The sequence below is a fragment of the Gouania willdenowi genome, unplaced genomic scaffold (genome assembly GCF_900634775.1).
Source record: "Gouania willdenowi unplaced genomic scaffold, fGouWil2.1 scaffold_226_arrow_ctg1, whole genome shotgun sequence".
Classification (NCBI taxonomy): Eukaryota; Metazoa; Chordata; class Actinopteri; order Blenniiformes; family Gobiesocidae; genus Gouania; species Gouania willdenowi.
Window position 1 is genome coordinate 137,208 of NW_021144981.1, and position 26,689 is coordinate 163,896.

The 26,689-nt window shown below is 42.6% G+C and overlaps 1 protein-coding gene and 1 pseudogene across 1 annotated transcript; one reads left to right on the plus strand and one right to left on the minus strand.

Annotated features, from left to right (window-relative positions):
* Positions 1 to 506: 506 nt before the first annotated feature.
* On the minus strand, positions 507 to 2,385 carry LOC114458968 (uncharacterized). Its single transcript, XM_028441354.1, has 3 exons — positions 1,921 to 2,385; positions 1,747 to 1,836; positions 507 to 857 (listed from the first exon to the last, which is right to left on the minus strand). Exons 1-3 carry the CDS (start codon positions 2,303 to 2,305, stop codon positions 718 to 720), a joined length of 615 nt encoding a protein of 204 aa, XP_028297155.1. The 5' UTR covers positions 2,306 to 2,385; the 3' UTR covers positions 507 to 717.
* Positions 2,386 to 10,433: 8,048 nt separating this feature from the next.
* LOC114458966 (ras GTPase-activating protein-binding protein 1 pseudogene) lies at positions 10,434 to 16,106 on the plus strand (annotated as a pseudogene).
* Positions 16,107 to 26,689: the final 10,583 nt, after the last annotated feature.

Sequence of the window (26,689 nt, forward strand, 5' to 3'; positions counted from 1 at the left end):
AGAATAACGGGTCCACTTCGGATTGGCTGAGCTTCGGTGGAGGGCGGCTACAAAAAGACCCAGATGACGTATGGTGTGGCCAGAGGTGGTTCAGAGGGCGGGTCATCCTATACCCATGCTCCAACCAGCACGCAGCACTTCCTTCTGCCCTTTGACAGCTGACCGTTTGACAGCTTCACAGCGAGACCGAAACGGTGATACGTTTTGTTCAACTTGGCCCAGTTGGCTTGGAAACTTATGTTCTTTTATTTGTGGGTTCTGCGTAACCCAGTTTGGTACTTATTATTTTTCTTATGTGGCTCAAATAAATAGCCCAGTTTGAAACAGATGTGTTGGCGTGCTGCTTGAGGCTGGTGGAGGATGACGTGTTCATGTGCCGTTCAGTGGCTCCTAGGCTGAGCGTAACATGAATTGGGGGCTTGTCCAACGGAATTTGTTTTTTTCGCGAGTTTTGAGGCAGTAGTGTTGCGGTGTATATTTTTCTCTGATTGGTGTGTTTTTTCTCTTTTGTGTGGGAGGAAAAAAGGTGGGAGATGGCAGATTTTTCTGTAGAAGATTTTTGTGATAATCCTTCTTGGGATACCTTTGAGAAATGTAAAAAAAATGAGTTGTTAATGATTGCAAGTCAGTTCAGATTAAATGTGTCTGCTAATATCCGCAAAGCAGAGATGCAGAGAATGCTGGGTCGACAGCTGGTGGACGCCGGTGTGCTGCATGCTAGAGGGGGTGAGAGTGAGGCCGCAGCACTTCAGAAAGACGCATTGGAGCCGCAGGGTGCCAGTGGAGTCCTTGATGGAGATCGCAAATCGGCCGCTGGTTCTCTGACAGGCATGACTGCAGAGGATCTCCGCCTAACCCTAGCAATCAGAGAGGCAGAGGGGAGAAACCGTGAGTTGGAGGTGCAGACAATGCATCTTCGTCTCCGCGTCCTAGAACTGGAGCGGAGCCCGCCTCCCAGCACGCCCGTCCCCAGTCACAGTGCGTCTGCTTCCGCGGCTAGCTTTGACATGAGTAAGCACATTGCCTTAGTTCCTCAGTTTCGTGAGTCGGAGGTCGACTCTTATTTTAGTGCTTTTGAGCGCATAGCTGCTGCGCTAAATTGGCCCACAGAATTTTGGTCGCTACTACTGCAGTGCAAACTAGTGGGGAAAGCGCAGGATGTCTGTGCCAGTTTGTCTATTGAGCAGAGTTTAGATTATGAGACGTTAAAGAAAGCTGTGCTGTGTGCCTATGAGCTTGTCCCTGAAGCTTATAGACAGAGATTTAGGAATAGAGAAAAAAATACCAATCAGACGTACGTGGAATTTTGCCGTGAGAAAAGCGTGTTGTTTGACAAGTGGTGTCAAGCATGTAAAATTAACTCCTTGGAGGAAATGCGTGAGTTAATTTTGATTGAAGAATTTAAAAAGTGTTTGCCTGAGCGCATCGTGATTTATTTGAACGAACAAAAAGTGTCCTCTGTTACAAAAGCTGCTGTGTTAGCGGATGAATTTATTTTGACACATAAGAGTGTGTTTCCAATGCAATCGTCGCGCTGTCAAAATAATGTGTATGAACTTAGAAATAGAAATAGGTCACCGAGGCTCGCTCGTAAAACTGTTCCCACGGGTGCGCAGGACAGCCGTGAGTGTTTTTACTGCAAAGAGCCAGGTCACTTGATTGCTGTGTGTCCGAGTTTAAGAAAGAAAGAACAGTCCAAACCAAGTAAACCTGCGGGTGTGTGTTTGATTAAGACTGTGTCTTCACCTGAGTTATTTTCTGCGCCTCCGAAAGCTGCAATGTTAGACGTGGATTCTCGTTTTGAGCCTTTTGTTACGCAGGGCTTTGTTTCTGTGACTGGTGAAGAAAAAGAAAAGGCACCTATTAACATCCTACGGGATACGGCTGCCTATCAGTCCGTAATGTTGCGTGACGTCCTACCCCTGTCGGATGAAACTTCGTGTGATGCTGATGTGTTAATGTGGGGCATCGGGATGACTGTGATGAGAGTCCCACTGCACATGGTGCATCTGCAGTCACCGTTAGTGTCAGGACCTGTCAAAGTGGCCGTGTGTCCACGGTTGCCCGTTAGTGGCGTTTCGTTTATCCTAGGGAATGATTTAGCTGGTGGAAATGTGTTTCCCTCCCCAGTGGTTGCCGATGATCCGATCCCCGTCTCGTCCATGGCCGCTCCTGCTGACCCCTCTGTGCCATCTCTGTTCCCTGTGTGCGCCGTTACGCGCGCACAGGCTCGTAAACTGTGTGACGTTGTAGATTTGTCTGATTCGTTCATGACTACTGTTGATGAAAATGTGAAATCCAACATTTTTGAAAATATTGTAAAATCTGAAAACGAGATAAAAAGTAAAAATGAACTATGTTTATTCCCCAGTGATGCTGAGTTAACATTAAATGTGTCCCGTGAGATGTTAATAACTGCTCAAAGAAATGATAAAACATTATCATCTTGTTTGTCTTCTGCATCAGCTGGTGTAAACACGTTTCCTGTGTTCTTCTTTGAAGATGGTGTTCTGATGAGGAAGTGGAGTCCTGAAGCTGATGAATTACAGGCGGTTCATCAGGTAGTGGTGCCCAAAGAGTATCGACCACAAGTTCTAAGTATTGCACATGATTCTTGTTTAGCAGGCCACCTTGGCATTAAAAAAACATATTTCCGTGTGCTGCGCCATTTCTTTTGGCCCGGTTTAAAATCGGATGTAGCCAAATATTGTCGTTCGTGCCACACCTGCCAGCTCGCAGGAAAACCAAATCAACCAGTCCCTCCAGCACCATTAAAACCAATTCCTGTACTTGGGGAGCCGTTTGAACGGGTGATTTTAGATTGCGTGGGGCCTTTGCCAAAAACGAAAGCTGGACATCAGTACATTTTAACTATCATGTGTGCAGCTACGCGTTTTCCACACGCGGTCCCGCTACGCTCACTCAGAACCAAACCAGTAGTTAAAGCACTCCTCTGGTTCTTCTCTACGTTTGGACTTCCTAGAGAAATCCAGACAGATCGCGGTACAAATTTTATGTCCAAATTGTTTTCACAGGTTGTTAAGGAGTTAAACATAAAACATGTGACGTCGAGTGCTTATCACCCAGAATCTCAGGGTGCGTTGGAAAGGTTCCACCAAACCTTAAAATCAATGCTTCGCAAATTCTGCAGTGAGTCTGAGAAAGAGTGGGATGAGGGTCTGCCCCTGCTCATGTTTGCTATACGTGAAACCCCCCAAGAATCTTTAGGGTTTAGTCCCTGTGATCTTGTGTTCGGTCATACGGTGCGCGGTCCGTTACGTGTGCTTAGAGAGAAGTGGACCTCCGATTCTCCTTGGAGAGAGTCGAATGTTTTAGACTATGTTAGTTCTTTTCGTGAGCGTCTTCACCATGTTTGTCAGCTGGCTCAGGAAAATCTAACACAGGCTCAGTCAAAAATGAAAACTCGATTCGATAAACAGTCTGTGGTGAGAGTTTTCCAGCCAGATGACAAAGTTTTAGTGCTACTGCCGCTGCGGGGCGGTAGTCTGCAGTGTCGATTTGCAGGTCCATATGTAGTGGAAAGGAAATTAAGTGATACAAATTATGTGATTAAAACTCCTGATCGCCAAAAGAAAACACGGATATGCCACATTAATATGTTAAAACGTTACTTTTCCCGAGAGGATCCCCCCATGGCTCCACCTGAGGTGCCCGTGGTGGTTGTTTGTGAAGCCGTACCACAGTACACTGTGAGTCATGATGGCTTACGAGAGAAAAATGGTTTATTGCCGGTTACTCGTCTACAAAACTCTGAAGTGTTGAGTGACTTAGAATCATTTTTATCATATTTAGATGAATCAGCCAAAACTGACATCATTAAGCTCATTGAGGATAATTTAAACATTTTTTCTGATCATCCTCATCAGACTTCGGTTTTAAGCCATGACATTGATGTGCAGGGTAACCTGCCAATCAAACAGCATGCATATCGGGTCAATCTAACCAAACGAGCTTTAATGAAAAGTGAGGTGAGTTATCTTCTCGAGCACGGGTTAGCTGTTCCAAGCGTAAGTGCCTGGAGCTCCCCGTGTGTCTTAGTTCCCAAACCCGACAAAACTGCTCGTTTTTGTAATGACTACCGGAAGGTAAACGCCGTCACAAAGCCCGACTCCTACCCATTACCACGAATGGAAGATTGCATAGATCGGGTTGGTTCTGCCAGATATGTTACTAAGTTGGACTTATTAAAAGGTTACTGGCAGGTTCCATTAACTCCTCGTGCTTCTGAGATCTCTGCCTTCGTCACCCCTGATTCGTTCCTCCAATATACAGTGATGCCATTTGGGTTAAGGAATGCTCCTGCTACATTCCAGCGATTGATGAGCCGAGTTTTAGCTGGAATCGACAATTGTGAGGCATATCTTGACGATGTTGTTGCTTACTCAACCACGTGGGTGGAGCATGTGGCAACATTGTCCCTGATTTTTACTCGTTTAAGTGCCGCATCCCTTACCCTTAATCTGGCTAAATGCGAATTCGGTAAGGGAAAGGTAACCTATCTTGGAAAACAAGTGGGTCAAGGTGAAGTTCGCACAGTTGCCGCAAAAGTACAGGCTGTGATTGACTTTCCTGCTCCCCAGTCAAAACGGGCGCTGCGCCGATTCCTGGGAATGTGTGGTTACTTTAGAGGATTTTGTCGAAATTTCTCAGAAGTTGTCGCCCCTCTCACCGCGTTGGTTAGTCCGTTGAAAAATTTTGTCTGGTCCCCTGAGTGTCAGACTTCTTTCGAGTCTGCAAAGGCTCTTTTGTGTAGTTCTCCTGTGTTGGCTGCACCTAACTTTGATCGCCCTTTTAAGTTGGAAGTGGACGCCAGTATGTGGGGTGCTGGTGCTGTCCTTTTGCAAACCGATGAAAACGAAGTCGACCATCCTATTTGCTACTTCTCAAAAAAGTTTAACAAACACCAGGTACACTACAGTACTATCGAGAAGGAGGCCCTCGCTATGTTGTTAGCCCTTCAGAATTTTGAGGTCTATGTAGGATCGAGTTCCCAGCCCGTACAGGTTTTCACCGACCACAACCCCCTCGTTTTCCTTTCGCGGATGAGGAATTCAAACCAACGCCTTATGCGGTGGTCCCTTCTTTTACAAGATTTTAATGTCAACATTCTTCATAAGAAGGGCACAGAAAATGTGTTGGCTGATGCTCTTTCTCGATCCTCTTTAAATTAAACTCTTCGGGAGTGTTTAATTCTTAGGGAAGGGGGTGTTACGACTGTTGTCGTCTTTCAGTTTGTTTGTGTGCTACTTGTGTTTCTGTGTTGTGCGCTGGGGGGGGTGTGTCTCTCTATCAACAGCCCAACCTACGTGGTCTGAGAATAACGGGTCCACTTCGGATTGGCTGAGCTTCGGTGGAGGGCGGCTACAAAAAGACCCAGATGACGTATGGTGTGGCCAGAGGTGGTTCAGAGGGCGGGTCATCCTATACCCATGCTCCAACCAGCACGCAGCACTTCCTTCTGCCCTTTGACAGCTGACCGTTTGACAGCTTCACAGCGAGACCGAAACGGTGATACGTTTTGTTCAACTTGGCCCAGTTGGCTTGGAAACTTATGTTCTTTTATTTGTGGGTTCTGCGTAACCCAGTTTGGTACTTATTATTTTTCTTATGTGGCTCAAATAAATAGCCCAGTTTGAAACAGATGTGTTGGCGTGCTGCTTGAGGCTGGTGGAGGATGACGTGTTCATGTGCCGTTCAGTGGCTCCTAGGCTGAGCGTAACAGCTGTGCTAACGCTGTAATAGCCACTTTTCCTGCTGAAAGGTCCACCATTGCACTTTTACTACAGAAAGGATGTGAACACGCATCTACTTCAGTAAAAAGATCTCTGATTGGCTGAAATGTAGCGTCTCACCCCTTGTTTTTCTAAAGCTCAGATACAGAGCCATGAGGAGCAGAGGTCCAGAGTTCTCTCAGAAAACTTTTAATTATGTCATCAAAGGTTAGGATGGATGGTAAAAAAAGGTAAATGGACTTGATTTATATAGCGCTTTATCCCCACACTGAAACAGTCTCAAAGCGCTTTACATATCAGCTCATTCACCCAATTACTCTCACATTCACACACCAGTGGGACAGGACTGCCATGCAAGGCACTAGTCAACCACTGGGAGCAACTTAGGGTTCAGTGTCTTGCCCAAGGACTCTTCAACACATAGTCAGGTAGTGGATCGAACCCCCAACCTCTCGATCAGAAGACGACCCACTACCACCTGAGCCACGGTCGCCCCAGATTTATGACCAAATGAAGCAACATAAAAAAAAAAAAAAAAAAAGTACATACTGCAGCTTTAACAATATGTATTTTAAGCCTGCTAGAAGTGTGTTAATTGGGTGACCTCTGATTTATTTTAGTTTTCATTTAATTTCTGATTGTCAATGTTGTGAATGGGTGAGTTTTTGTATATTTAGTTAAAACATTGTGCTGACCTAATAGTTTCTCTGTGTTACCAGGTGAGGATGGAGGACAATCACACAGTCAGATTCATGAAGCTGTCTGCTGACTTCAACAGTGGAGTAAAAGTCAAGATCAGAGAGTTTGTGTTGTATGACAACAGTGAGCGTCAGACATGGGACTGTCTACTGATGCTTCCCAACACCCCAACAATGGCCCTCAGGTCAGTAGTGGAGACATCAACTGATCAGTGGGAGAATTAGAGCTCAAACTAATGCACACTGTTGGTCAGAACGTTCAAAAATGATTTCTAAAGGATTCATTTAGAAGGTTAATGATAGAGGATTAGATTAAAGTGAAACAGTTTCTCTTCATTGATAATTCATCATGTAACCAGTAAAAAAAGGACTGACCCAAGCTGTTTGTGTCCAGCAGGCTCAAAGCCATTCTGCTGAATCATCAGTATTTTAAACAGGATGGAGGTGTCAGCTTCTGTTTAGTTTGTGTTTAATCCTTGTGTTCTGAGTCTTTGTTTATTCTGTTTTCTACTGTAACTCTTGTCTCTGTGTTCCAGGGTTTCCTGCTTGTGGCTCCACCCCCCAGTGATGTATGTGTGCTCGGTTTGTGACTGATTAGCTCCCTCATGTTTCCACCCAGGTGTGGCCCGTTCCCAATCAGGCCTCCTCTACTATTTAGCTGAGTGCTTGAACACTGAATGTTTGCTGGTTCATTGTCAATGTCTACCTTCCTCATGTCCTGCTGTGTTTGTTCCCTGGTTTCTTTGTGCTGCCCTTTGACTTTTTTAGTTTGGAATAAACATGGACTGTTTCCAGGAATGCTACGCCTGCATTCTGCCTCCATCTTTCTCTGTGTTTAGGTCCACACCTACACCAAACCCTGACAGGAGGAACCTTATTAAAGGTGCAATATATAGAAATATTGTACATTTTCAGTTTTTAAATATGTTTGAAATACTTAAAATCTTAATTTGAGTGTTAAGAAACATGTCCTTAGCTGTCATGCCATATGAGTTGTTTTATATTGTTATTTTTAGATTATATAGTTATATAAACATTAATAAATATTGCTGGCCTGGCCAACCTGTAGTACCTTTTTGAGTATAAGTCTATTTACAGCAGAGCCATCCCTGAGAGTGCCACCTGCCATAAAACACAGGAAGAAGAAGTCGTCCCTGAACAACGCCGTCTCAGGCATATATCATCAGCTACCTGGATTTCACCAAGCCCACACACAGCAGAAGACCTTAAATCTTCTAGAAGTTTGTAGAGTTAGGTGGTACTAACTACACGGGGCAGCTTCCCCCCATGTATCCTATAAAATCTCTACAGGTTGCGTCTGTAGAGGCTCGCGTTAGCAACAGATATATATCAGCAGATAACTCAGTCACCTCTAATCATTTCTCAGTGAACCTGCAGCGTAGTTACTATAAAATAGAATACGACCACCAGGAAATCTTAGATTTAGGCAAAACAAAGAGTTATAGTCCGGTAGATGTGAAGATCTGGACCTCCTACGGAGCCAGCTACAACCAGCAGCCTGTGAAGCAGTGGAGTCTCGTACCAGCGGTGTCCGCCAGCAGAGGAGACATAAGCGGTGTGATCAGAAGCAGGAGCAGGGATGCTGAGCGGGGCTAGCAACCAAGCTAAAAGCTAATCCTCAAAAAACGCCGCTTCCTTCCATCCTGTGTTCTAATGTCTTTTCCCTGGAAAACAAACTGGACGACCTGAAGCTGGATTTAAATATATGACGTGAGATGAGTGTTTGCAAATACATCATAGACAACTTTGTCATAGAGTTAAAGAAAACCAACCATTAAAGGTGTTTGACAGATTCAAAAATAGTGGAGCAATTATTATATATACATTATTTACATTTTAAGCATGATAGTAACTAAATAAACTAAATAGATTTTTCTTTTTTTACCCTTATTTCTGATGAAAGTTGTTCATATCTGCTCTAACACATCATGTTCATCAGTTTTAAAGAGAGACCAGCAACATTTATTTAGAAAATTGAAACATTTGACATTAGTTTATCATAAATAAACTGTGCAAATCTAATATTTCACAAGTTTAAAGTTTTAAACCCCAAACATTTAAATGATACTGTACTCACATTCTCAGCTTTGTTGTAATGTTAATGAGCTTCACAGAATGTCATAATTGATCTTTGGAAATATAAGTATTGATTCATATTTGTCAATAATAAATTAACACACAGATGAACACATTCTTTTTCACCTCCCCAAATACTTTTACGTTGGATTTCTAAAAGCGTAGTGGATGCATCAGAAATTGTGATGTGGTCAGTGTTTTTACCAGAAAAGGCCTTCACTGAAGGAAGGTCATTGTTAACACAAGGGTCGTTTCACCACATTTCAATAATTATCCCATGCACTTTGGTCTCCAAAAACTCTGAAGTTGTTACCAATTGTTCAGTGATTATTCAATAGACAAACAGAAAAGAGAATCTATCCTAAATAAATTCACATTATTTATTTAAAGTGCAAAGAAAGAGGAAACGAGTGCGACAGAGAAAGGATCTAAACTCTCGACTGCTGCAGGAGGCAGATTTTGTTCATCACTGAAAAGATTCATCATTTTAATGCTTCCTACGAGTCATATACGTTAAACTACAGTTTCTGCACAGACTGTACTCTGAAAGACAAACAGTAATGTCTCTTTATTTATCAATTAATTTTGAAAAAGTATCTCCAATATCTCAAGACAGACACTGAGGTGCAGGTTTCCTCACATAAAAACAATGTGTTAGTTCTACAGTACACAATAAAGGTTTCTTTTTTTTTTTTTTTTTTTTCCATCTAATTTAGTTTCTAAAGCTTCTCAAAGTGCATTAAAATTACATCAGGACTAAACTAAAAAAATTTTCTAATTAAACAAACCACACTACCTGACTACATATCATAGGATGGGGACATTTACTAATTGAGCATAGCGTTAGTTCAGGCAGGCCTCTGACGTCAAGCCAGCCACACCTTCAGTCAACAAACTGGCCCCTTATTGGTCACAGCATACAGGAAGCATGACTTAAACCGCGACAGCTGCCTTTTACCTCCTCAGCAAGCATTGCGCAACCCACCTCCGCCCCAACTCCTCCTGGTCAGTATGTATCCAAGTAACTGGGTGTCATTTTTTTATCATTAACATATGCTGTGATCTGTTCCAGGGGGTTTCTGCTAAACCGCTCTCCTTGCTTTAGCCTTTAGCTAGGGCTCAGGGAAGGTCAGGGAGGAGTGCTCTCCCTGCCTCCGGCTTTCCATGTAAGCTCATGGAAAGGACAAGGAGGTCCCAGAACAGACCCATACCACCAAATATATGATTGTATGCATATCCATGTAAAGCACTCAAAGGCGCCATACAAATCCTAATGCACATTTATTGTAAATAAATCATTTATTTTGACTAAAGCAGTCCTGACTGAAATTTATTTCATTCATATTTACTAAATTAGTATATTTTGTCCTTTTGATCTATTTATTAAAACTCTTGCATGTTTCCTGATTAACTTCACTTTGCTTCCTCATTGTTGACAAGGTTATAAATAAAATATGTAGTTATTAACAAAGCTGAGCTCCTTTCAGGGCAAACTACAGTCTAATATACACACACACAGACTAGAAACATTCCTTCAGCTCACTGTAAATACCAGCAGAAATGCACAGCTTCAGCTATTTGGAGCTATATAATGAAAAACATATGAGTCAGCTTATTCCCTGAATGACCTAAATGTATCTAAACCAAGTAGACATGATGACATGGTAGAGGCTGAGATTATGTCAGCCTCTACTATGGCTTTGATTAGGACTGTAATAGAGAGTGATGATAGAGTTTCAACGTTAGTGTCTGGGTTAAAAAGCTCGTCTGGTTTTTGCATCTCTGATGATCTTCACAGATCACAAACTGTGGATGTTCAAAATCCCAAAAGTGCTTTGAGTAACATTAAAAACAACCTGAAAAGCATCACCAAGTGAGCCACAAGATGGAGACTCTGCAGAGACTCTTATTTCAGGTAACACAGATGAGCTTCAATAATCTATGACCCAGTCACAACTTCCCACCACTATTTTCATGTGTTTTTTTCACCTGTAAAATGAGAACAGCCTACAAACAGTAAGTCTGTCAGACTAACAGTACAGGCTGAAGAAATACAATAATCCCTTCACATCCAATCACCTGAGAGTATTCCTAATGTTATGGATGGAAGAAAACAGTCTCATCTTGGCAGGGGTGGACTGGCATCCGGGGACACCGGGGATTGGGCCGGTGGGCCGGGCCATGAGAAAGAGAAAAAGAAAAGGTTTGTTTATTCCCACTTTCTTGTATCAAGTTTTGGCCGCGAAACTCCAGTATTTTACCCCTCTTTCCTGTAAATATCCCATATTTTTATGTAATAATAATTAAAAATTAAATGTAAAAGAAAACATTCCTCTGCCTCTGAAGAGAACTGTGACCTGAAATGGCCTGGAGATTAAATTAAATTAAATTAAATTAAATTAAATTAAATTAGTGCCGACAGCGGCAACAAACCAGGAAACAACTCATAAGAGAGATGGATGAAGACGTTATGATGAAACAACAAAGAACTGGTGTAAATATGTTATAAAATGTGATGTAGGGTTTATCTTCCTAAAGAGCAGCAGGATGTGACACAGTTACACATTCCTTTAAATTAGTAACTGAGATTTGAACGTCTACCACAGCGGAAAGAATCACGTAAATCACTTTCTATTTTGGCGATATAGAAAACTAGAAAATTGCATTAATAGATATATTTTGTATTTTGTATAAAAATACTAGTTTTATGAGTCACTGCTTTTATTTCTCAGACACATGTAAATGTCAGTTAGATGGATTAATGAGTGTGTTCTAACCCAGACCTTCACCATAACAAACTACACTACAGAACTCACTCACACGTGCTGTCTCTTACAGGAGAAAAAGCCAAAAGTAGCACATATTGTGCAGTTGTTTGTTAATAAATGTGTCTGTGTAGCATTTTGGATCAGCAAATTTAATCCAGAATTGTCTTTCTGGTCATACATCATTTGAAATATTACTGAAATTTATATAATTTATCAACATTTTGAGAAAATATATTGAGACACCCAGTCCTAGTAGGAATGTTCACAGCATTTCAATGTTAATAAAGGTCCTCCCACCAGATTCTAATCACATCATTGTATTTAATAAGTGGTTGATAAGTGGATATTTTAGATTTCTTGTACAATTGTCTTAAAATGAAAAGTGATACTGGAGTATGGGGGGTATTGTATCAATGAGCGTTTGCATTAAAATCATTTCATGCTGTAAAATCACTTTACTGATGTAATTATTTTACTGTAAGCTACTTAAGGGTTCAAGATAATGGTTCATTTACGATTATGGTCCAAAGCAACATTAAATGCAGTTTTTTTCATCAAGGGACATGAAACTTGTGTTGCTGGCTGGCCCCCCACACCACACATGACGTGGGCTCTATTCTCCCACACTGAAAAATACAATTTATTTCACTAATATTAAGTTAAACTTAATGCCACTATCAAGTAAAATGTACATAACTTGAAATTAATGAAGATATTAAGTCAATGTTGTTTGTTCTATATCATTTTGATGTTGTATTTACTCAAACAAATGAAATAAAATTAATTAAGTTTTTCCATAAACAGAAATATCACCAACATGAAAATATGAAGTACATTTTATATATTTGTAATATTTACTGTTATGAAAAATATATGTAGATTTGAATCTTAAAATGTAATCAATTGTATCAAGTTGTATTACTCATAATTACGTAAATGATGCTTATTTCATTTGATAAATATGACCAGATAATATAGATTTATCACAAGTCACACAACTGGAAAACAGAAGAATAAACATTTATTTACTAAAGTTCACATCTGAACAGGTTTTAAAATATGTTTTGAACAAACAGTGTAACTTACTGTACATATATGTACATAATGGAAAATGAAGGCTATTCAAATATTATAACAGTACTTTTCTTCAATTATAAAACATTGCTTTTCTTAAAACATCACAACACTTTTCAAACATCATAACAGCACTTTTCAAACATTATAAGTGCTTTACAATTATTATAACAACATTTTTCTTTAACTATTGTAAGAATGCTTTTATTGAAATATTAAAGTGCAACGGCAACATTCAAAATAGCATTATGGTATTACACTTTATACCACCAGTGTCAAATGTATGGTCTGGGGTCTAAAAGCAGCCTGCCAGAAATATTTTAAAAAGTGTCAAATGTAGTAAAAACAGGTGTTGTGGATTTAATACAGTACATGTTTTTGAGCTACAGTATGTGAAGAAGCTACAGTACCAATAGAGAAATACTGCACAGGCATGAGGAGAGCATGCAAACTCTACACAGAGGGGTGTCAAACCCATGGCTGTAAAGTAAAAGTGCCTCCTTATTTTATTGTTAATGACAATAAATGTGATTGTTACATAGAGCTGGACAATATATCGTGATTCAACATATATTGAGTTTCTTTTTTGGCGATATAGAAAAAAACAATATTGCCTATATCCATATATATCTATATTTTTGTAACTTCTTTTTATTTATTCAATCACAGTAAAAATCACATCAAACAAGTATTTAATATTATTCATAGAGTACAATTAAAAAGTGTTCTTCTTTACAATGTATCCATATTGCTGAGATACATATATATTTTTATAGGTTATTTTGTATTAAAATACTCGTTTTAGGAGTTGTTGTTGATCACTGAATGTGTCCTAACAAAGACCTTCCTCCAAACAAGCCACACTACAGAACTCACTCACACGTGCTGTCCCTTAGAGGAGGAATAAGCCCAAAGTAGCACATATTGTGCAGCTGTTTGTTAATAAATGTGCCTGTGTGGAATTTTTCATCAGCAAATTTAACCCAGAATTGTCTCTCTGGTCAGACTTTGACTTTAGAATATTGAAATATATATCGTATAATGTCCTTTTGAGGAAAAAAACATCAAGATATGAGTTTTGGTCCAAATCGCCCAGCCCTATTGTTAAAGAAAAAGGTCATTTACACTATATCTACTTTTTCTTATTATATACTGATTATGGTCTAAAGCAGTTGTGTGTTTTAAATCATGACCTGTAAAAAAAACCAATAGCATTGAATCCCAGTATATGTGTAGAATAGGTCAGTAGGGTCATTGGGGGCTGTGATAATGACAGGTTCTCATTTACAAAGGAAGGCCATAGAAAAGTAGATCTATCATGCACTACTGCACACCCCCTCAGTACTGCATGATAAATATTAACCAATGCACCAAGACAGCATGTATCAATCATACACCTGTGAACACCAATGGAACTATAATTCATATTTAAGAAGCCCTTAAATCTGATGGTTTTGCAGCATTAAATCTACAGTAGTAAAGCAGCCAAAGGAGCCCATTGACCTGGAGCTGCTTGTATAGTGATGGATTGATAAGGTGATTGATCATGTAACATGATAGCAGTGTAGTAATAATACTATTAAATAATAATAATAATAATAATAATAATAATAATAATAATAATAATAATAATAATAATAATAATAATAATAATAATAATAATTGTTCAGTTCGAGGTCACTTCATAAAATTAATAGGTCTGGACAATTAATATTTCACAATATGAATTATTAATCTGAGTTAAAATGGAAAGAACTGATGTTGACAGGTAGTCATGGTAACTCAGAATAAGTTAGAAGACCTCTGTTGACAGGTAGTCCTGGTAACTGAAAAGATGATAGTGCCATGTTCTAAAAGTCCTACGGGTAGACATCAAAGCCTCAAAAGCAGTGAAAAGGTTACTAAGTTTTAAAAGTTCCACGGGTAAACATCAAAGCCTTACTGTGGAACTACAGGCACTGTGCTAAATATTTGGACCGTATACTTTGGACCATCGTCAAGAGCGCACAGCCTGTTGACTTCAGCTGATCAAAGAAATTGTGATGGAGAAGCCAAGTGCCCAGGTGGTCGGGCGAGTGTTTGTCCAACAGTATTACACCGTACTGAACAAGGAGCCCGAGAACCTGCACAGGTTCTATGGGAAGGACTCGTCGTACATTCACGGAGGTTTGGACTCCAAAGGCAAACCAGCAGGGGCTGTTTACGGAAATTTGGAGATCCAGAAGCGGGTGATGGAGCTGAGTTTCAAGGACTGTCACACTGAGATTTGTCACATGGACGCCCACTCCATGCTGAACGAGGGCGTGGTGGTGCAGGTGATGGGGGAGCTGTCTAACAACATGCAGCCCATGAGGAGGTTTGCGCAGACCTTGGTCCTGGCTCCGGAGGGAACCACCTCAAACAAATTCTATATCCACAATGATGTCTTCATGTACCAGGATGAGGTCTTTCAGGACTCTGACTCTGAACCTCCTGAAGAGTCTGAGGAGGACGTGGAGGAGCTGGAGGACATAACAGAAAAAAGCTCCTCAGACCTCCCGGAGCCCACCCCTGAGAATAACAGGTCGTTCTCCTGGGCGTACGTTACCAGTAAGTACCTCCCACCCTGTGGAGCCGTCCCAGTGTCAAGAATCCTCCTCCACAAGGTTAAAGTCCCGCCCACAACACAGCCCAGAGTGCAGGTAAAGTGTGAGTCTCAGAGCTCCACACAGGGACCTCAGAGACCTAAGGGTCGAAGGATTGTTCGTTATCCTGACGCGCATCAGCTGTTCGTAGGAAATATTCCTCACGACGTGGAAAAGACCGAACTGGTGGAGTTCTTTGAACAGTTCGGCTCAGTCCTGGATTTCAAGATCATTAGCAGAGGAAAACATCCAAACTTTGGTTTCGTGGTTTTTAACGATTCTGAGCCGGTCCAGAAGATCCTCAGCAGCAGACCTATTGAGTTGTTTGACAACGTGCGTCTGAATGTCCAGGAGAAAAAGACGCGTTCGCCGCGTGAAGTTGAGGGCAGAGAGTCTGAAGGTCGAAGGATTGTTCGTTATCCTGACGCTCATCAGCTGTTCGTAGGAAATATTCCTCACGACGTGGAAAAGCCCGAACTGATGGAGTTCTTTGAACAGTTCGGCTCAGTGTTGGATTTCAAGATCATCAGCAGAGAAAAACATCCAAACTTTGGTTTCGTGGTGTTTAACGATTCTGAGCCGGTCCAGAAGATCCTCAGCAGCAGACCTATTGAGTTGTTTGACAACGTGCTTCTGAATGTCCAGGAGAAAAAGACGCGTTCGCTGCGTGAAGTTGAGAGCAGAGAGTCTGAGGGTCGAAGGATGGTTCGTTATCCTGACGCTCATCAGCTGTTCATAGGAAATATTCCTCACGACGTGGAAAAGCCCGAACTGATGGAATTCTTTGAACAGTTCGGCTCAGTGTTGGATTTCAAGATCATCAGCAGAGAAAAACATCCAAACTTTGGTTTCGTGGTGTTTAACGATTCTGAGCCGGTCCAGAAGATCCTCAGCAGCAGACCTATTGAGTTGTTTGACAACGTGCGTCTGAATGTCCAGGAGAAAAAGACGCATTCGCCACGTGAAGTTGAGCGCGGAGATGCTCGTCCTCGCCCTGGAGCACCCAGAGGGGGCGGAGTCAGAGGCCCCTCATCCCAAGGGGGTGGAACCAACAAACCCAGCCTTGGCTCTGTTTGTGGGGTGGTGGCCTAGTGAGCGTTTATCTGCCCCCTGGCAGTGAGACTACGCCCCCTCCTTAAGCCCCACCCACTGTGTATCTGGACGTTTGCATCACTCTGAACTCCAATCGATCTAAAGATTAAAATATTGGTTGAAAACTACTTGAACTGTGGTCTGTGGTCAATGAAGTTTGAATAAAAACTAACAAATCGTAACATTGCCTGGCAACCCTTTTCAGAGGTTTGAATTAAAGATCCAAACAATAATAATTGTAGGAGCCATGATTCATTTCTGAGCTACCTCAGTATAATATGTTTAGCATCTACCTAACCCGTAGATGGGCGGGTCATGCAGGTTATTTATGTTGCCATGGTGATTGCACAGGTGTGGTTAATCAGGGAGAAGCAAACAGTTTTTCGACTACTCCTGGGGCTCTTGTGAATGGGTTTTCTGTATTCAGTTTTACCGGACATTTTAATAGTGTTTTTTTTTATATTCACAATTCCCTGTTTATTTTCTGGATTAAAGAGCAAATAATTCAGAAACACCAACAAATTATTTTCATATCCTTTATCAACCAAGTACCTGTCAAAACAACAATCTCTGCACCACCAAAGGTGGACAAAGTTAAAGGACTTGGACACTTTAATAATAATAATAATAATAATAATAATAATAATAATAGTAGGGGACACATGTCAGTGTTAAACACAGCTCTGTGTGCTGTTCAGCAGAGGGGTGTTCCATAAAGGAGGGTTAACAAACTCTGAGTTTATCCATAAACTCTGGGTCAACATACCCCACGATGGGAAACTCTGTTTATCTGATTCTATTACAGCTGGTATGAAGTGGGTTAATCAACCCTGAGTATGTAAACCTTGGGTTACTTACGTGCACGCGCAAGATAAAAAACAATCATCAATGGATCAGAGATTACTCAAACTGCCATGACAAACCAAACGGAACAGAGTGATTTATTCACCCTAATGGGTAAAATAAGTCGGTGTTTGATGAATATGACCCTGTTCTAAAGGTGTGTTCATTCTTCAGTGACTATAGTGGCTTAAATCACCCGTAATTAGTCACATATTTTGGTCGCTTCATCACTTTATTGCTTCAGTGACGTGACGAGCGGTGAATAATATGAATAAAATGTGTCTGAGGAGACGTGTCAGCAGCATAGGATGTCTGCATAGAGAGTCCTCCTGTTACACTGGATATAAAGACAGTAAATGCTGCTTCACATCACATAATTTATATTGATTTTTAATGTAATATTGTCGGTAGAGTCATCTCAACGTCCTAATAAATGTCATAACCAAAAACTGTAGTGGGACGCGAACCCCCGACCCATCGTTTCCAAGAGCTGTGTCACACTTCACTGCACCATCATACCTTCAAAGATGTGTGATCTACAGATTGAACTGTAACTGTATAACAATATAAAACAATAATCGAGCCTTAAAAGTGGATTTATTTAAATGATCATCTCCTCCTTTATATTATCCACAGGTTTGTATTCAGTGAACTTTACTACAGACGTCAGTAGATGTTTTAATGCTGATCAACCTCAACCTAATGATCTACATCTACAATGTTGTAAAGAAAAGTTCTCAAACTTTTCAGCCAATGACCCTCAAAAATAAAGGTTCCAGAGACCGGGGACCCCCACTGTACCTGAAGGTGGTTGATCACAGGCATGAACATTGAAGAACAGTCATGTGGAGACAGGGTCATCTATGAGGGGAAATAAAGGGGAGAGATGTTTGGGGAGCATCGATAAAGTCAGTAAAATGATGGTCCATTGTTCTATGAATCTGTGATAACCACATTTATTTATCTTAATAATATCTACTGTTATCCAGGTTGTTCGTTATTATTTGCGCCGTAGTTTGTAGTCATCTTAAAGATGTAAATCATTGTTTTAATCAGAAATAAAATGGGTTAAAAGTGACCAAAAACTGTGGAAAAGATGCTGAAAAGAGATTTTAAAATCACAAAAAATGGTTGATATTCGCAAATTAGGGGTAATGTAATTTAAAAAATTAGGAACAATTAGTTTGAACTGGCAAATAATGGGCATGAAAATCGTGAATGAGGTTAAATTGGCCAAAATAAGCATGAAATATGGTGAAAAGATGATAAACGTGACAATAATTGGTCAACATAAGTAAGTGGTGACAAGGGTTTATATGTGCCCAAAATGTCTTGAAAGTTGAAAAAAATGTGCAGAAAAGGCATTGAAATTTCATGGAGAAGTGGCAGGAAGAGGGAGTAATGTAGCAAAATGCATTAAAAGGAGCAAAAATATGGCAAAAAAAGGGGATAAATATAGGTTTAAATATGGCGTTTGGTGTGGCTACTCTGTGTTTGTTACACATGTCCTAGACTAAATCTAGTCTAGGACATGTTACACATGTCCTAGACTAAATCAAATACTTGGTACAATGGTTTCTGTTCTCAGCTGGTGATGTCTGTATCCTGTGAACAAAAAACTACATTTATATACATTTCAAAGGTTGATTATGATTTTTTTAAATATTTCAAGTTATAATTTCTATCCATGTCTAAATATTTATTTATCTATCTGAGGATATAAATACACATAAGGGTTTTAGTTGTGAGATTTTTAGAACATAAATAGAGGTAAATGACAATATTTTACACAGTTGTGAGGTGTATTAACTGCTTAACATGATATCCATTTATGCTATACCTTTTCATCTAAAAGCTCAGTATAAGCCTTTTTCTGTGACTTAAGCATATAGGGTTTACTATTCCTAGCAGTTGTCTCTGTGGACCTGCTGTTTGCATGTGACATGCCTTGTGACTAAGGGGGGGACATCCTGTCCCCATTTCCTGCTCTTCCTCAAATTGTAGTTTCAGGCCATAAACTATCTAACTCCGGCCTTTTGTTCATAGTCATGTGAGGGTCTTACCACCTTAATGGACAACTGTTGCTTCCTTTCTTTGTGTCCCAGAGAAGGGTGGTTAAGTAATCATGTGATGTCTGAAAACTTTGTGAAAGATTTAAGCGCTTCTCTCCTGTTCTTGCTTCAGAGTAAATCTGACCCCGGCGGCTCTCACATGGCTTCTGTCTCAGCCCTGTTCTTTTGATTCTGCTTGTGTTAATAAACTTTGTATTATTATCCTTTTTTTCCACACTACATCTTTTACATCGTTCACATCTCTACCTGGGGAATCCACGACAGTTGTAACATAATATTCAAACTGACAGAGATTATTAAGAAGTAAGTGAATAAAAAAGTCAGAAAATAACCCAAAGAACTGAAAAGTAAATCAATCATTAGAATAAAACAGTAATTAGAACAAACAGGAAATGTAACCAGGTGTTATGTTAATTTATGCCTCTACTAATATTTATATAGTTTACAAGGAACAGATTTTTGATTGTATTTATGTCTATCAACTCTAATCATCAAGAGAAAGAAAACAGTATGAAATCTATAAGTATGATATCCAAAAGTTATTCTAATTGTCATTTCAAAACTATCAACGTATGATCAACAAGAAAAAGTTTTTAGTAATTCCTTAAAAAAAGATCCTAACACATCTTAAATTACAAATATTTAAATAATTGTGTGTGTGTGTTATAGTGTTAATTGACTTGTCTAAAAAACTAAACTATTGATGAAAAAATAAATGGTTTATATCACATATTGCCATTTTGAGGAAAATATAGAAATATGAATATGGTCCATATCACACAGGCCTACTGTAACTGTAACCCCACCAGTGAAGGCAGCCCTCCCTAAGTACCCTGAGTCTCTGCGTTGTGTTTTTGGTGTTATTTGGGGGTGGGTGCGATGCAGGAGGACAAACCACCGGAGACAGGAGTTTGCGGCTAGGACCAGGAGCTTTTATTTTGCTTTAAACTGCCCACAGAACGGCTCCACATCCACTTTCTTTAACCTTTGGAAATGACGGCAAAACAAATCCATGAAACAAAAAATGAGGTGAACAAAAATTATTGTGCTTAACATAAATTACATACAAAAATAAATAAAATAAAAAATCTATTAATAAAAATAAAGTGCTGCACATTTTCTTTTAAAAAAAAACAACAAACTTATGGTGACAATTAGTAATACACTGAATTAATTTAAATAAAAAAACCTCGGGTAAAATTAAAAGCTATTCTGAACACATGCTAAAAACTAACTGAAAAAGTGGTTTATTCTTACCACATAAAACAAGTACAACTATCCAAAACACACACAAATAAGTAAATAAGTATCTTACATTAACACATAACTTAAAAATACTGCCCGTGTGGCTGTTTTAACTTAAAACATTTATACTTAACACAGAGACAATAGCCCATGCTCACCTTTGGAAATGACGGCAAACAATAAAACAAAATGGCCGCCGCGCCCCAGCTCAACCCAAACTATGGCGCACCGTTAGGGACAATCTACTTGAACAGCCTAACTCTTAAAAGGGACACACAGCGACACCTTGTGACGAAGTTTGGTCACTACCTACATCCACCCCGTCATTACTTGATGGCGTCCCAGTCATCAGACTACAAGAAATAAAATACCATCAACTAAACTCAAAAATACTAAATTAATGTAGACGACAATGTGTTTGTGTGTCTCCTATCTCTGTTTACTCTCGCTCTGTTGCAACATGTGTGCTGCGCATCTTCTTGCGTCTTGCCTTCTGCCACACAGCCCATCCTCTTTCTATCTTCTCACGGTCTGCCTCTAGATCACTGACTTGCAATTCCAAACACAGTTTCTGTGGTGGACGATGATTTCTCTGAGGGTTCCTCCTTAAATTACTTGGCTTGGTGGAGAAGTTATTTCTACTGATTGTTTCAGTCACCTCAGCTCCAGTTGCCATTGCTTCTGCCTCCACATCCTCTCCTCGGTTTCGGTGAGTTCACCCGTTATCTCTGGTACAGTACTCTCCAAAACTGCTTCTGAACTGTCCACTGCTGTATCTGACTCAACCTCTTCTCCCACCACTATGCCAGCTTCCTCTCCGGTGTTCTCTAAATCTTCCATCTCACCGTCCTCTCCCGAGTCTTGTTCATCTTCATCCCATGTCGCATCACAGGCCTGCTCTACAGGAAGAAACATGCATTGTGTAAGGAGATTGCGGTGGACCACCCTCTCGGTGCCGCCATCTTCTGTTCGCACCACATATACAGGTATGTTAGGCTGCTTCTTTACCACGATGTATGGATGAGACTCCCACTTGTCGGCCAGTTTCTGCCATCCCTCCACATGACACACTTTAACGAGGACTGTCTCCTGGGCTGAAAGCTTCACTCTTTGCCTTCTGATCGTTGTATTTCTTCTGTTCGCCCTTGGCCTGCCGAGATGTCTCGTTTGCTTGGGCGTAAGCTTGTGATAGACAGTCACGCAGTGTCTGGACATATTCACTGTACTCACAAGGCTCACTAGTCAAGTTGAGCCCAAAGGTCAGGTCAACGGGAAGCCTGGGATGCCTACCAAACATCAAGTAGTACGCAGCATATCCAGTGGAATCGTGGCGCATACAGTTGTAAGCATGAGTCATCGCATCCACATGTTCATGCCACCTTGGCTTCAGGCTGGGTTCTAGTGTTCCTAGCATGTTCATGAGGGTGCGGTTGAACCGTTCCGTGGTCCCATTTCCCTGCGGGTGGTAGGGAGTGGTGTGGGTCTTAACGATTCCAGTACACTTGCACAGCTCCTTCACAACAGCACTTTCAAAGTTACGCCCTTGGTCTGCATGCAATTTCGCAGGGAAGCCCAAACCGGCAGAAAAAGTTTTTCCACAGCACCTTCGCCACTGTGCTGGCTTTTTGGTCTTTTGTTGGGTAGGCCTGCGCATAGCGGGAGAAGTGGTCGGTAACGATGAGCACATTTTCTATGCCACCCTTTGACTTCTCCAGAGTCAAGAAGTCCACGCACAGAAGTTCCATAGGGGCATTGCTATGTATACTGACCAGGGGCGCCCTGACACTTGCAGTTGGAGTCTTTCTGAGACAGCACCTCTCACACTGCTCACACCAAGCCTTGATTTCCTGGGACATCTGTGGCCAGTAAAATCTCTCCCTTATCATCTGCACTGTTCTTTCAACCCCTAAGTGCCCGGAGTCGTTGTGGAGGGCAGTCTGGACTGGTGCACGTAGCTTCTTTGGTAGTACTAGCTGCTCAACTACCCTCCTTGAGTGTCTTGGATGCGGCGATACATGATGCCATCCTGGACCACTAACCTCTTCCGCTCTTTTAAAAGAAGGCGCACCTGCCCTCCCCCACTGACCCTCTCACTGCGGCGAGGCTTCTGGTTCAGACTCTTACAGTGTAAGACAGGTCCAATGACAGGATCCTCTTTCTGCTCGCACGGATCTCCTGTTTTATCTTTGCCGGCAGCGACTGCATCCCCACGTCCCTGTATCGCTCACTTGGTTCACATGGTTCGGACTCAACTTTCTCCAAGGCAGGTTTGTTCCTGTCCGAGGAGTTGTCTAGTTGCCTCTGCTCACTGGACCCCACTAGTTGTGGACATGTTTGGAGGACCCGGGTGACCTCCTGGTTGGACATACGGGAAAGGGCGTCAGCGTTTGCGTTGCTCTGTCCCCTTCGATACTGGACCTCAAAATCAAAAGCTGCCAGTCGAGACACCCACCGCTGGCCCGTGGCATCCAGCTTTGCTGAAGACATCACGTATTTCATGGGGTTGTTGTCTGTTAAAACCGTGAATCTCCGCCCATAGAGGTGGTCATAAAACGTATTCGTCACAGCCCATTTCAGAAGCCAGGAACTAGAGTTTATGTGCAGGATACCTGGTTTCGGGTGGACTCAACCCTCTGCTGGCAAATGCTATGACCCTCTCTACCCCTCCTTGGACTTGCACCAACACAGCACCTAGCCCCTCACCTGAAGCGTCTGTCTGAAGGACAAAGGGCAAGTTGAAATCAGGATAGCCCAGCACTGGTGCGGACGTGAGTTTTCCTTTGATGGACTGAAAAGCCTCTTCGCAACCAGCTGTCCACAGAAAGGCGGGACTGGATCCAGGCTCCTCTTACCCCCTCTCTTCTTCTTTCTAGGGTCTCCAGCAGTGAGGCGGTACAAAGGGGCAGCCTAAGGCAGAGTATCCCTCCACATATCGCCTGTAATACCCAGCAAAACCCAGGAACTGCAACACTTCCTTCCGATTGTTGGCCTCACCCAGTCTTTGACTCTCCGGATCTTCTCTGGGTCAGTCCGGATATCCTCAGCAGATACCAAGTGACCCAAGTACTGTACCTCTCGTCTCAAAAGCTGGCACTTTGAGGGTTTCAACTTCAAGCCATGCTCCTGAAGTCGGTCAAACACCAGCTGCAGCCTCTCCAAATGTTCCTCAAAGGACTCCGAGAATACAATGATGTCATCAAGGTATATCAGGAGGTGTGTGAAGTTCAGATCACCGAAGCAACAGGTCATGAGTCTCTGAAAGGTGGAGGGTGCGTTTTGCAGTCCAAAAGGCATTCGGTTGGCCTCGAACAGCCCCATGGGTGTACTGAACGCTTGTCTTGTGCTTGTCACACTCTGTTACCTCCACCTGCCAATAACCACATGTGAGATCAAGGGTAGAGAAATACTTTGCATGTCCCAGAGCCTCCAGAGCTTCCTCTATTCTGGGCAGGGGAAAAAGCATCCCTTACGCTGCAGGAATTTAGCTTGCGATAGTCAATGCACAACCTCAATGACCCATCCTTCTTGCCTACAACCACCACAGGTGAGGCATATGGGCTCTTACTGGGTCTGATGGCTCCTGCTGATTCCATATCCACTAACAGCTTTCTCACATCTTGCCACTGCGATGGGGGGATCTTGCGGTAGGGGAGTCGAAAAGGCTTAGAGTCAACTAGAGGGATCTCGTGTTGTACTGTCTTTGTGTGGCCATAGTCCATTGAATGCTGGGAGAAGACTGCTACATTCCTCTCCAACAGTTCTTTAAGGAGGGAGCGCTGATGCTCATCCTCTACTGCTGCCTCATTCAAGTCCACCTCACAACCTTTAACCACTTGGTCCAGGCTCAGACACGCTTCTTTACTCTCCTCATCATGACATTCACCACCTTCTCTACCAGAAAGGCATTGGCCAGTGTGTGTGCGGTCTGATTGTAATTGCACGTTGTGACAGGTTCATCACTCTGACAGGGGCAGTGCCGTTCTTGACATCCGCGAGCACCTGGGCAACAAGGAGGTCTTGGGGGAGCCGCAGGAGGAGTGACCTTCAAGTAGTGCTGTGTTAGCCTTTCTTTGTGGGCCTGCTTTAATCCTACACAATAAACCCATCTCCCTTTCCCGCAGGAATACAAATTTTACGGCCAGTGTACACAACGGGGCCACCAGGTCATCAGTTTCATTATGCTCAGTGTTATCAAACTCTCGAAGGGCAGTGTACCACTCTGGATGGCTCTCCCTTACGCGGTGGAGGAACTGCTGGCCGTAAATTGCTTGGAGATGGTGTCTGGAGGCACGGAGGACATTAGTTCCCACGAGGAGAGGAACAGTGGAGCGATACTCTGAATCAGGGAAACCACAGCTGGCACACTCATGAACTCTTTCCTCAGCACTTTCAGGGAAATTGGTAGGACACCATAGTAGGTAACACTCTGCCCTGCTGCACCTTTTATAGATATTTCTGATGGCTGTAACATTTGTCCATGCAGGGTGGGGTGGTTGCGCCAGTATGTGTGGGGGATAGTGGTCACCTGGGAACCAGAGTCAATGAGCGCCTTGCACTTCATGCCATTTACTTCCACTTCACCTTCATTTCTTATTGAAAGATGGCGCCGCGGATGGCTGCTGTGGTGTGTGGTCCGCACTTTTTTGTCTGTTTTTGTTGTAAATCCGCAACTGGCTTTCTCTTATTCAAGAGAAGAGCTCTTGAATGTCAGGGCAACAACCCCGAGAGATTTATTTCCCACTTTCATCGCTTCCCTCTGTGGATTTACTGGACATTTTACTCAAGGTTGCGCTCACCTTTGCTCACGCAGTGAAGCGCCGGAGGAGAGGAAAAAGAGCCGGTGCGCTTGTGCGCCTCCGCCAGCGCGGCCAGCGCACACCGTTTACCGGGGATATTCCTCTCTAAGCTGCGCTCACTGTGTAACAAAGTGGACGAAACTCCAGCTGCTGTTAGGTAGAAACAGAGACTTCTCCTCATCTTCTGTTCTGTGCTTCACGGAAACGTGGCTGTGTGGAGCGGTACCGGACTCTGCGCTGCAGTTGGTCGGCTTCCAACTTCACAGAGCGGACCGAGACGCGGAGCTCACCGGGAAGAAGAAAGGTGGAGGGAATCTGCTTTTATGTGAACAGTAACTGGTGTAACGACGTGATAGTGATCCTCCAGCACTGCTCTCCTCACCTGGAATCCTTTATTATCAACAGCAAACCCTTCTATTCTCCCCGTGAGTTCGCTTCATTCATCCTGGTTGGTGTGTACATCCCACCGTCAGCTGATGTGCGCGAGGCACAGCGCACACTCGCCGACCAGATCCTGTGCATGGAGCGGACCTACCCGGACTCTTTTATCATTGTGCTTGGTGACTTTAATAAAGGTAACCTCTCACACCAGCTCCCCAAATATAGACAATTAATTAAATGTCCGACCAGAGAGGAGAAGACACTGGATCACTGTTACACCACACTAAGCAGTGCTTATCACGCCGTTTCCCGTGCTGCACTGGGCCAATCGGACCATTTGATGGTCCATCTGATTCCTTCATACAGACAGAGGCTGAAGCTCTGTAAAACCTGTGGTGAAGGAATCTAAATAGTGGACCAGTGAAGCAGTGGAGAAACTCCAGGAGTGTTTGGACTGTACTGACTGGGATGTTTTCAGGTCTGCGAACAGTTCTCCTGGATGAGTTTACAGACGCTGTGACGTCCTACATCAGCTTCTGTGAGGACAGCTGCATTCCATCAAAGACCAGGGTGAGTTATAACAATGACAAACCCTGGTTCACAGCTAAGCTCAGAGGGCTGAGGGCAGACAAAGAGGTCGCTTTCAGGAGTGGAGACAGAGCCAGGTACAGAGAGTCGAAGTACACGTTTAGAAAGGAGGTGAGAAGAGCCAAACGTTTGTACTCAGAGAAGCTACAATATCAGTTCTCTGCAAATGACTCGGCTTCTGTCTGGAGAGGGCTCAGGCAAATTACAAACTACAAGCCCAGAGCCCCTGCTGCTGCTAATGACCTCTGCCTGGCCAACAGTCTGAATAACTTCTATTGTAGATTTGACAGACAATGGGACAGACCTGACTCCAACCCCCCTCACACCTCTGACCAGCCTCACTCCAACACCTTCACCCCCCACATCAAAGCTACAGTTCACCCCAGCTGCCTACAGAGGCTCTCTCCCCTATCTTCCCCCCCTCCTCCCCCCCTACTACAGAGACACCTTTCTCCATCAAAGAGAGAGATGTGAATAGACTTTCAGGAGACAAAACCCCCGTAAGGCTTTGGGACCGGACTCTGTCCTCTCCTTCTACCTTAAAGCACTGTGCTGATCAGCTGTCTCCAGTGTTCACAGACATTTTAACACCTCACTGGAGACATGCACCGTACCAGCCTGTTTTAAGGACTCCACCATCGTTCCTGTCCCTAAAAAG